The sequence below is a fragment of the Cupressus sempervirens genome, chromosome 10, assembly GCF_028749045.1.
Source record: "Cupressus sempervirens isolate cs-2001-9-10 chromosome 10, ASM2874904v1, whole genome shotgun sequence".
Lineage (NCBI taxonomy): Eukaryota > Viridiplantae > Streptophyta > Pinopsida > Cupressales > Cupressaceae > Cupressus > Cupressus sempervirens.
In genome coordinates, this window is record NC_143127.1 from 370,695,303 (window position 1) to 370,708,581 (window position 13,279).

General features: G+C 31.2%; 1 protein-coding gene across 1 annotated transcript; it reads left to right on the top strand.

Moving 5' to 3' along the window:
• The first annotated feature begins 3,631 nt into the window (after positions 1-3,631).
• LOC149534207 (uncharacterized) lies at positions 3,632-4,997 on the top strand. The gene has a single exon (XM_089805219.1). It carries the CDS (start codon positions 3,743-3,745, stop codon positions 4,892-4,894), a length of 1,152 nt encoding a protein of 383 aa, XP_089661345.1. The 5' UTR covers positions 3,632-3,742; the 3' UTR covers positions 4,895-4,997.
• The last annotated feature ends 8,282 nt before the right edge of the window (positions 4,998-13,279 follow it).

Genomic DNA, 13,279 nt, shown 5'->3' on the forward strand with positions numbered 1-13,279 from the left:
ATAACATGTTTACTTTCTTTTGATTGAATGTGTGGCTAAAACTTATGGAAGGCTACTAATTGCAGACTTGTTAGGGAAAGGGTGGAAATGAAATTTTCTTTTATGGATGCTTATTTGCCAATTGAAATTGGTTATAAATGCTTTGGCCAAAGAACATCTACATAGTATTTTCTATATCTTGGTTAATGTTTTATCTCCCTGCTAGATTGATTTTTAGTTCTATATTATCGTATGTGAAATATAGTTATTTACATTATTACACTAGATCCATCTCATCCATTTAAAACTAAGTAGCTAAGCTTCTTGTGTAGGGTCAATATTGTCAATGTGATAGGTTAAGCATTGGAGGATCTAACCTCTATTATTGGGTGGTAAAAGCACTTGGACAACACTCCCATCTCAAGCATGACACATGGAAAGATGTCCAATGGATAGAGCAGATAGGGATTCACAATGTATATTTTATTATTTATATACTAATGATTTAACCTTGTGGCCTATCTATATCAAAAGTTTTAATTTAAGATTATATTGATGTATTCAAATTGATTTATTTGAAAAGTAGGTTGGAATCTCATTATTTTGGCAAACAATTTAATCTAACAAGTTAGGTCAAAGTTTTGTAATCTATCTTATTGTTTCATTTCATGTTAAATGCTAAATGTTATTTAGTATTATGCAATGTTGTTTTTACTCTTGACCTTATAAGTTTCTATTCTTGTCATTAATTTCCTTATGTTTAAGGGAAAATTAGTCCTTTAGGATTTTGAAGAAAGACAAATTTTATGCCTCTTAGAAGAATATCTCTTAGTATATTCTATATACAATAATTTTAGGATATAGATGATAGTTAATGTAGGATGGTAGTTTAATAATGATCTCTTAAAATTCACTAATAAAAAGTTCTATAAAATATTAAGAGGAAGCATTCTAATAAAATAGTAATAATTAATTTAGATAATAAAATAATAATCTATAATTACTTGGGTATGTATAATTTTATTTAACTATTTATATTAGAAATAAACACATATATACACATATATAATATATAGAAATGTGTACACGCACACTATCTTTTGACATTTCATATTGTAGACTCAAAATTAAAAGAAGATAAATAAAGTATACAAAATAATAGAAACAAAGATAATCAAGTTTCATGTAAGAAATAGTCTTAAAATGTTAAATCAAGAAAGGAGAACATAATTGTAGTTTTTATGGAAAAATCAAATGAAAAATAGAAATATGACAAAAAAAAGTCAAGAGATGAATCAAATTTAAAAGATAATATTCTAAAATTAATTAAAAATAAATCAAGCATAAAAAATAATAGAAACAAACATGAGTAACCTTGATATAACAAGGTGCATGAAGACTTTAAATGTAAAAATGAAACTAGGACAAGATAATAGATTTTTGGAAAACTCAAATGAAAGAGGAAAAAATGATTAAAAAATAAAGAGATAAGTTCACAATAAGAAATAATATAAACTAAATAAAAAGAAATAAAACATACAAAATAATAGAAACATACACTAAGTGAACATGATATGACAACTTGCATGAAGACTTTATAGGTGAAAATGAAGTTGAGACAAGGCATTTATAGATTTTTGAAAAATAGAAAGGATAGAAATATGACTAAAAAGTTAAGAGACAACTTAAGTTTACAAGAAGATAATACTATAAATTAAGTAAAATTAAATAAAGTGAATAAAGTAATATAAACATATAATGAGTGAGCTTGATATGACAATGTGCATAAAGATTTTTATGTCAAAATAAAAAGGGGACAAGGAACTTGTAAGTTTTGGAAAAATCAAATGAAAGATGTAAACACCATAAAATTTTAATGGATATATAAGTTCATATGAAGATAATAAAAAATTACATTAAATAAATAATCAAATAGAAAATAAATTGAAAACATAATTATGAATTTATTAATTTATTTAATAAGTATTTTAATGAGGAAATATGTGAAAGAATAATAATAAGAGTTTATTTATTAAAAAATAGATAAAAAATGATATTTATCAATTAGTTAAATATTAATAGATAAAAATTGAATAACTGTAAATTGATAATAATTAATGAATTATTGTCACATTTAGAAACTATTCTATAATTTGAAACTATTATTTTTAAAAATATCTATTCCATCTTTCAAAATATTCTAAATCAATTTATATTTTGTAATAAGATAATATATATTGATATTGTAAAGAAAACTATTATGTTATGTTTATCTATATCAACTTCTTACAACTTGTTCATAACACTACCTTATATATGATTTGGTAATACTAAAAAATAACATGTCAACTTATAAAATCTAATACATTTTAAAGGTTGTAATATAACTTGAAATTGAAAGATGGTGTAATATTTGATAAATAACATGTAACAATGATTACCAAGTGTCGTATAATAACTTTCTTAGTTTTAATAGTTTTTAGTATAAATCTAATGTTAAAATAATAAATTTATCATAGTATATAAAATATTTTAACCAACACAAATCTTATATAGTTAAATTCTATTCATATATCTCATATATACTATTGTAAATAAATTATAATTAAAATATTTTAAATGTAAGAAGGTTTTTTAAAATATTATATAATATAAGCATGGATAATATTTTTTAAAATAGTTTAGGATGAGTTTTTTCCTTCTTCTTAAAAATAGAATATTGAAAGTATAAACATGTAAACTAACTTGCTCTCAAATAAAAATATTTAAAAAAACTTGCATCGCATTTTATAATCAAATTTCAAAATGATAAATTTAAACTCGTAAGAACAATAACCAATTAACATATGAAATGCAAAAATTGTCACAATGGTATTTAGCCTATAGGCAAGTACTAATAATAAATATGATAAATGATTTTTGAAAATTTTCAAACAAAATAAGATGAGTCTAAAAATACAAATTGGCATAATTCAATATATCTTAATCAATTATTTTTTACATTTTTATAGCACCATGGGAAAGAATTATGAAGATCAAAGGAATAAATGTATTATATGCATAAATTAAAAACTCAAGTCTCTTTTATAGTGGAGAATATAAGCATAGTTATTTTTGTTGACATATAAGTTTATATAAAATTATGAAGGCAAATTAGAAATATGATGACAATGATACAGGAGTAACTCACAGTCCAATTGAAATGTTACATAAGATTATAAAGATAAATTAAAGAAAATAATTTGATTAAATATAATATATATAATTGAATTTTATATTATGAAAATCAGACTAGATTTTTGTTAAACTAATCACATCATTAGATGTGATAAATTGCTAGTTATAACCAATATACAAAATTGACATGATGAAGGGGTAAATGATATTTAACAATAATAACAATACGATAATAACGATCATTTTCAGTTAATGAAACAAAATAGAAAAATCAAATATGCACTCCTATTAATTAGAGAGAAAATAAATGTAATGCATGGAAAAAGCAACGTCCGCGTAGGATAAGGAGCCGAAAAAGCCGAAGCATAGAGACAAAAAACACGGCAATCGTGATCCAGCGAACAAAAGGCGGTAATTAGTTTTTTCCAATCGACAATAAAATCCAGAGAAATCCAACATTGCCAAGCCGGGTAAGCAAATCCTTACTTAAGCAACTCTAGATTGAAAAAACCAGTTGTCTCCCTTTCCCTCTAGTTTTCCCAAAATTACAGAGTAAAGCAAAGTTGAGAAGCAAAAGAATCCATTCATGGGGACAACGAAGGGAAGATTTCAAAATCCTTGTTCGTTGGGATGGGCATGTTTAGTTTTTCTTATCTTCCTCCTCCCTTCTGTGAGAGCACACGACACTAAATGCCAGAGAGTTTTCAGTATGGATGATATGAGTGTTGAGATGGAGCATTGTAAGCATGTTGGGAACTTGGGTTCAACTCTTTCATGGAGATATGAAGCTGAAAAGGGGACTATATTGGCAGCTTTTAAGGCAAAGCCTGTTACAAGTCGTGGGTGGGTCGCATGGGGCATAAATCCTAGCGGAAAGGGCTTTGTTGGTGCTGAAGTTCTTGTTGCTCAGCGCCTACCCAATGGGACCATGTTTACTGGCATCTACAAAGGGGTCTTTCACACAGGACCTTCATCATCTGTGGTGCTCACTAGGATTGACTACTCAGGTCTGTTTCAATCAGAGTTCTCCGTTTATCGCCATGATAATCTCTATATCTATGCAAGGGTGGTGCTCCCTTCCAATAAGACTACGGTTAACCAGGCTTGGCAGGTGGGTTCTCCAAGCAAAGGAGGGTTGGGTGCATTCTTGGTTTCAGATCCTCAGAGCTTTGGTACCATTGATCTTCTCAGGGGGAAGCTTGATTCGAGTCCGCCTTCACCTTCTGGTCCTTCTCCTTCTCCTTCTCCTCCTCCTCCTACTCTTCCTTTTCCTCCTCCTCCTTCAAAGCCACCTTCTCCTTCGCCAAAACCACCTTCTCCTTTTGTGCCTTCCCCTTCACCAAGTACACCAAATCCTCCTACTCCATCCACGCCTCCCCCTTCCCCAAACACACCAAATCCTCCTCCTCCTTCTACCCCTTCCCCTTCACCAAGCACACCAAATCCTCCTCCTTCTACTCCTTCTCCTTCCCCTTCACCTAATGCACCAAATCCACCATCATCCCCCACACCCACACCTTCTACTAGTCCTCCTCCTTCCCCTTCCCCTTCCCCTTCTCCTTCTCCTAGCACTCCACCATTCACACCCACACCTACCAATCCTTTTCCTCCCACCCCTTCCCCCACAATAAGTTCAGGTACAAAGAATGACATATTTCATGCGACCATCTCAGCCATCTCTCTCTCTTTCATTTCTCTCTTTACTGTATTTGCTTGCACAATGTTTTCCACCATGTAACATGAATAATTCTCAAGGTCAATAGAAATGGGTTCGAATTTTTCCCTTCCATATTTTCAATGAAATGATATGTTATTGAAATTAAATTTGAAATTTATATTTTCATTTTTTCTATCTTCAACAAATTCAATGTCATCTCGATCATTTCTTTCATCTTTTGTTGATGTTTTGAGAGTCTTTCCTCTTTTGTTCATCTTTTCAGCTTTCACTTCTTGATGTTTAGAGCATGACATGAATAATCAGAATTTATTATTTATTTTATTTCTTTTACATTTATTTGTACAACTTTATCTATTATGTAATGTCAATAATTTCACATTAATTTGGAGAGTGTTGACGATCATATATATATATATATATATTAGGAGAAAGAATATTTATTCTCTGTATCTTTCCCTTTTACTAAGTGAAAATGCAAATAATGATCATTCTATTATTTTAACAATTTATATCTTTCAGATTTATTTGCATAATATTTTCTACCATATAACATGAATGGTTATGTAGATCAATAGAAATTGCTTGGATCTCATCTTTTCATGCTACAAATAAATAAGTTAAATTTATTTATTTATTTTTTGATAGAGGTCATCCACAAACAAGTTAAATTTTGAAGAATATGTATTTTTAATTTTTTTGATCTTAAATCTCAACCATAAAGAGTAAAAATGAAAGATTGTTTTATCTATGATTGATAATTTGAACAAGTTATTTAATAAATGATTTTAAGATAGCACCAAAGGGAACACCAAAGAAGGATTACAAGTCCAATAGAGAGAGATTAGGATTTAGTGAGAGGTATTAAGTGAATGCATGAATACCTATTTTAGACCATGCTTGATTCAAATGGATGGAAAAGAAAATATTCATTTCCTTGGATTACTTTAGGGCTCCGGATGTGAAATGTGAAAAATTTATGGCTTCGAGAGTAGAGCCTCTTTTTACTTCTTCAAAACTTTATAACACGATTGGGTTTTATGCTTTTGTGTATTTTGGCTAGGCTTTATAACCAAGCCTTGCTTCTTTTTGAAATTTAAAATAACTTTATTGGGTTACTGCACAGACCTATTTAGTTGCCTCATGTTCTTTATAAGTATATAGTGATTGTATCACACTTTGGTAGGTCATTCTTTGGGTGCAATAACAACCTTATCTTTTAACACATTGTGCAAAATACTATATTTTTTATTTATTTCTTAGTAAAATTATAATTTTTATGATTGAAATTCTGATAGGTATAAATTTAATCAAATGTCCTCCTACCCATCTCAACTTATTATATATCTATGAAAGTAATTTGTTCACACAACAAAAATTGTATGATGTTAGAGTTTTAATGTCATTTATAAATAGGCATAACCTACCTAATTTAGCGCCATCATTTTTTGGTGGTATGGGATGATTATGGAAAAAGTTTCCTTTATTATTATTGTGAGATCATTAAGATATTATATGCAAATTATTTGCATTCCCTATAATGATGCTTTAAGTTGGCCAGTACATTATGGGTTTTACATCCCCATGAAAAGTAAGGAGAAAGGCATTTTAACCATTGGATATGTTTCCTTTATTATTATTGCGAGATCATTAAGATATTATATGCAGATTATTTGCATTCCCTATAATGATGCTTTAAGTTGGCTAGTACATTATGGATTTTACATCCTTGTGAAGAGTAAGGAGAAAGGCATTTTAACCATTGGATACAACATTTTTGCTCTACCTCTATGATTTTCTGGGTGCAAATAAAAATTACCAGAGTTGTGGAAGAAGATATTTTTGACGAAAGAGTTATCATGGGTGGGGGACCTTAACAAATCGGAGCCCACGAAGATGGAGGATTTTTCTAAAAGACAGGCTACTTGGATAATGTTGAAGGAGGGAGGGTTTGTCCCTTACATGTAGGCCATGGCTGGTTATGATGAAAATTGTTTCCAACAATTCATACTATGGTGCTTTTAGGAGAGATAAGCTTCAAGAGCACTAGGATGATGTGTACCTGATCATTATGAAGTATCTTACCCTAGAAGGTAGACACAATGTGTATTATTTTTACCATTTCCCTTTGCTTAACTAGTTTTTAAATAGGGAGTTTATATGCATTCTGTTCTTTCTGATGCATGTCCTCAAAGAGACTATGATGGATGTTAGGGAGAAAAAGAAAAAAGGGGCTAATTTCACTATTTTATACCAACGGCTAATGTTTTATCTTTTTAGTTTCACCTAGCCCTTTTCCCTCCTTGTGTGATTTCTATTGGTAATATCCTTCCCTTTTGGCCCCCCTTTCATCTGGAGTTTGTTGGGGGTAGCTCTGCCTCTACTCCTCAACCCTCACCTAGTCAAACCCTAGTTAAGGGTAGGAAAAACAAAACCCTGGTCTTGGAGCCAATTGCAAGTAAAAAGATTAAAATTGATAAGAGAGTGGACGTGGAAAGTGAGGATTTTGATGATGAAATATGTGGGAGAAGAAGGTCGGGAAGATTAGCTAAGATCCATGGTAGATACAAACAAAAGGCCGGTTGCTCTTAGGAGGAAGACACTAATTCAAAGGAGAGTGATAAGGTCTCAGGTTATGGTCAAGAGAAGGGGAAAGATGAGACTCATAAAGAGGTGGAGAAGTGGGATGCCACGATCGATGACACTTGGGATTTTGAGCTAGATAAGCCTACCATGGACCCCACCCCCTGCAAGACCCCATGCATATTTTTGCTACCATCACCATGCCTTATGTTATTAACCAAGATAATCTCAAACTTGAAATAGCCTCCCTAAATACTATCTCTTCTTTTATAAGGAAAGATGGTCTAGAAACTTTTAGGGCCCCCACTAACAATCTGAATGTGTAGGAAAAAAGAAACTCTCCAGTGAACTATAACAGGACCCTAAAGCTAGGTGTTGCAGAGGATGGGGCTATTACCCATAAAGATTTGCAAGAGCTGAAGGACAGATACTTTGCGCTGGAGGAGGGCTTCAACCTCTTCTTAAATTTAACCCTAAAGGTGAGCCATGTGGCTATGACCACTCTCCAGCTTCTGGCACATGAATCAGAGGAGGGGGGTCTAGGGAAGGAGGACTCGAAGCTTCTCTACAACTTCCTCACCAAAGATTGGGCTAATGTCCTCCTTGCTATGAAGGGAAAGGAAAAAGATGCTAGTTAGTGGCCTCCCAGTGCCTGGTGTTTTTTTTTTTTGTTGGTTTTACCCTCCATCCTATGGTGATGGTTATCTTTTTCCTATTAAACTTGGATATTGGTTGTAGGTGGTACAATGTGATGACCACCTACATGCCCTTTATTAACTTGATAAACATTTTTGCTGGTAAGAGTAGGAACTTTAGTACTATCAATTTCTATTATCTTGATACTTATGTTTTTTATGTAAATTGTTAAGGGTCTATGTGGCTGTGTGGCTTTTGGTTGATTTTTTGTTGGTTGCTCACCAATGTTGTAAAGGGCTAGTCTCCTAGTTTTGGCTTCTTTTATATCAAAAACCTACCTAACCTGAGCAGATTTTATCACAATATTTTCCATTAATAAATTTACAAAACTAATCGTATGAGAATCTACAAAAACCATAAGATCAATTGGTATCTTTCATTTATTTGTACATTCCACTGATTTTTTTAACACTTTTCTTCTTGTTTCTCCAGCTTGAAACCTACTCCAAAGATACCTATATTTCACCCTTTCTCTCCTACATATTTTCTCTATATATCTTTCTTCCTTTTTTATTCCTTAATTTAAATTTTCTCCACTTTTAAATACATACCTTCCCCTTTAATACCATTATTTCTTCATTTGTCATCTTCCCATATCCATAATCCTATTCTTCACATCAAAATTGAATTAATGATTATTGATATCTCTTTCCTTTATGTATCATGTATATTTATAAATCTCTTGTTATTTGATAGTAGTAGGTACCCAAGTGGCCTTTTTACCTATTCCATTAGGAACTGTGGAATTTTTTAGTGCACCATATTCATGCATTTACTATCCATGTGACTGTATTAATATTACTTGAAGGTGTTTTATTTTCTTGCAGTTCTCATCTGATACCTGATAAAGAGAATCTTGGTTTTCACTTTCCTTGTGATGGGCATGGTGGAGGAGGAATATGCCAAGTATCTATCTAGGATCATGTCTTCTTAGGGTTATTCTAGATGTACAATGCAATTTTGGTAGTAATATTTCATTTTAGTTGGAGAATATAGTTAGATGTTTGGGGTAGTATAAGTGATCATGGAGTGGTAACTCATATTACCTATGTAATGTTGATAATTTTTTCCAAGTTTCATAACTTCACATTATGTCCATATTGGTACCGTAATCCCATATAGAGGTATCTAATTAGATGTGATAATATAAAGGGAAAAAGTAGGTTCAATGGAGAATGAATGGATAAAGTTGTATATAGATTTGGTGTTCTAATGATTGTCCCAATAAGAGTAGATGATGTCAAAAGCATGGACCTATGCAAGAGTTATTACAAGTGCATGCAACAAAGGAGACCAAATGTGTGTAGAAATATATTGATAAAAAGTCTACAATGGTACAACTGGGAGAAATATATGACAATGAAAAATGTCACAAACAATCACAATAAATGGTGGTAACTAGATCTCAAAGAGAAGAAATAATAGATAGGGTTGAGCACAGGGAAGAGGAAATAGAAATAGCTCTTGATAATAGAGAAGTAATACAAGTTAACGTAGAGTAGTGAAATAATTTCAAAAGTGTACCAAGTATGAAAAAGGAGGTGAGCCAAATTGTAATGCCCCACCAAGGGATCCAAAGAATTTCACTAAGTTTTTCAAACAATTTTTTTTTTTTATAACATGAAAGTAAATACCACATATAACTTGTACATAATAACGGAAGCAATAGCAATGTCCATCTAAAAGTAAACATAACATACATAACCGATTTCATTCTTTAAGAATCCCTTAACGTTGAGTTACATCTAAACTAACATACATGAATCCATCTAGTACAACATCCACATGAATAATAATGATAAGTCCAATGTTCATACATTACATTTCCAAATGCTCAATCATCCACTGTACATGTCACAGGGTATGAAGGCTTAAAAGAATATACATATGTGAAATAAGGTACATCATCCTATTCCAATCCATGATACATCAAAGTAGAGATAATCACATGATATATCACCATAGAAGTCATATACATCCATCATAAAGATCAAACAAAATAAACTAAGTGCACGGTTCCTCCCAACCGTTAATAGCATCATTAGACCATCATGGATCCTAGCCATCCCTCCGTGCATAACATTCCAAAGCACCAAAGAGATCATCAGTATTTACATAGTAGGAATGTCACTCCTAAAACATCCTACTAACATACAAAGTATAGCATAAGATAACATCATCTAACATGTAAGGTAAAGCAAATCATCAATATAAGTAACATACCAGTAAATACATCCATCATAAGGTATATCATCTATCATAATGCTCCAAGATCATAATGAAGATAATACCAACCAAGAAAGCATCAGCCACAGTGTCTCAGACGGATCTCAAATGATAAGAGTGAAAATACACTACCACCCGACCATGTGGAACTTAAATGGTCCACTCCCACCGTGCTGAGGAGATAATCTCAAGTCCCAAACAGGTTATCCAATACACAGCATAAAAAGTCCAAGAATCCTAAAAATTATACTACTCAAAGGTTCCAAGAACAAAATCGACATCTACTTCCCAGAGGCACACAATGACATGTAGGAAACCTACTTTGCAAGCGGGAAAGTGTCATCGCATTTATCACGTACAAGTTACCCTGGCAGTTAGCTAAACTCCATGGGTCCATACTGATCTCATGCGGCCACTAGTATCCTCTCATACTGACGAGGCATACTACGAAATGCACGGTCGCAACCATGCATCTCACTACTCCCATCCTAGCCTGTACAAGCACTCAAGGCATGGGTGAGAACCAAAAAAATTATCTTTTTAGGTTCATTTAATCCCCATTTAGTGTGTAAATGTTATCACTTATTAACCAAACTTACAATGAGCTACCCTGGCAGCCACTTAGGGCCCCGACCCCCATTGCAAGCCACTTCCCGACACTACAAGTAGATTACCTACCCTAATACTCATGGAATCATAAAATCACCACAGTCCTGTACAAGCAGCTGTAAAGAAAATCCAAAAGATAATCCATAAAAAGAATCATCAAATATCCACAAAATAAGCATCAAATATCCATAATAAGAATCATCAAATCTCCAAGATAAGAATCATCAAATATCCACAATATAAGCATCAAATATCCACAATAAGAATCATCAAATCACCAAGATAAGAATAATCAAATCTCCATAAGCATCTAAAAAGAATCCATAGAAAATCATGACCACAACAGTTCTCTATTGGCAACTGAAGGCATCACTGATAATTATAAGTATCCATCGGTTCTCAATAACCAAAATAAATCATCACATCCATTGGTTCTCAACAAGCAACCAAGAATATCTCAAAATCATACTGATTGAAGACTCCAAAATGGTTGAGCCAAACATGTCACAATATGACATCATCAAGAGATAAATCCACATTTCAGTCCCATCATGGCGACTAGAAAACAAACCAAGGATAACTGATCGATGACTCAAAAATGATTAGCTTAGGTATCTCATACACATACATCTCAGCTTCACACATGAAGACTGATGAAAAAATACAAACATTTCATAGAGCATACGATCAAATTACCATGGTTGGGCTTATAAAGATCGAGACCAAATAAGATCAACATGCCAACACATCTCATAACCCCCGAGCCTCTGGTAACAACTTAAGACTGGTCAACACTAGCCAACCCAAAACCCAAAACAAGGAGTGTATAGAATACACGATGCAAACACATGTTTTGGTTTTGCTATATTACATAGGTGAATTGAGTGTAGAGGTTTCTAGTTTTCTTTTCAAGTATACTTCAAGTGTCTAAGTTTCATCATTTGACCTACAAGTCAACCCAATTGTTCCCCGATAGCATTATCCTTCCATTATTAAGAATTACATTCTAAGAATAACTTAAGGATAAATATTCACTAAACTGATCATCATTGACCTTTAATTAAATTGTTCTCTTTATTTGGCCAAGATCCATATTACTAATTGAATAACTCTTCCTAAATGTTATTTCTACATTTCAACATTATCAAAGGATCATTATTCTTTTATAAAAGAACCAATTATCAATCCTCAAATAAGAAGAATTATAACTTAATTAAAATGATCAACTTGATCAATCAATTAACATAGGTACACCATCCATGACCTATTAACATTCTAATAGTCTTCAATTAGAAAATTAATTAAGTGTTACTAAAGTTTGAGTCTTTTAATTTAATCGTTATCATCATTGATAACTTTATAATATCTAAGGTCATAATTCAAGTCATAAAACTTATCAATTTTGATATCAATATTTCTACAATCTCATTAAAAGAATTATATCAATTAAATCTCTACTACATAACTTAATTATTAATTAAATCAAATTAACTCTCATTAATTGATTTAATTAATAATTACATAACCATAGCAACGTTCCAATTAATATTAGTTGACTAATAACTAACTAGAATTTTGTAAGATAAAAGTCAACTATAATTCAATACTCAAATGATCATATTAATAATTCAATAATAATTATTGAAAATCTTAATAATAATTCCGTATGACCACATTCATCATCTTCAAAGAATACCAACCTTCCCTTAACAAAATCATATTATCATTAATCATTTCAAATAAAACTCTATTGCACAATTTTAATTGTTAATATCATAGTTATAATATCAACTCAATGAATATCAACTGATTAAAAATCAATTATACTTCAAATCCAAAAACTAATATTCTTACAAAACTTTAATCAATAAATAATCTACACTAGATTAAATCTAACCAAATTTATTGAAAACCATTATTTATTAATAGTTTGTTAGACCCAAAAAACATTAATAAATAATAAACTCATCAAAACTATTATTATTAGAGAATCTTTACATTACTTCATTAGTTAATATTTGACTAACCCTTAACACCATTAAGATTTATCAATAGACTATTTAATAATTCAAACGTATTAACTAATAATACTTCAATCTTAATCCAATAACATTTTAAATCAACATAATATAAATTATCATCTCACAATTATTTAATATATATTAAATAGTATTTAATATAAATTAAATAAAATCAATATTAAAAGTCAACCATTAGACTCCAACTCGCTAATACTCATACTGATAGTGCAATAACAATTTGCATTAGTCTTCTTAATGAAAATTCTATTATACTAAATTCATTACTAAGAATACTAATGTCTTTATTCTAATT

What these genes read in the sequence shown, in the direction of transcription:
- LOC149534207 (XM_089805219.1), top strand. Translation starts at nt 3,743, where the DNA reads ATGGGGACAACGAAGGGAAGATTTCAAAATCCTTGTTCGTTGGGATGG.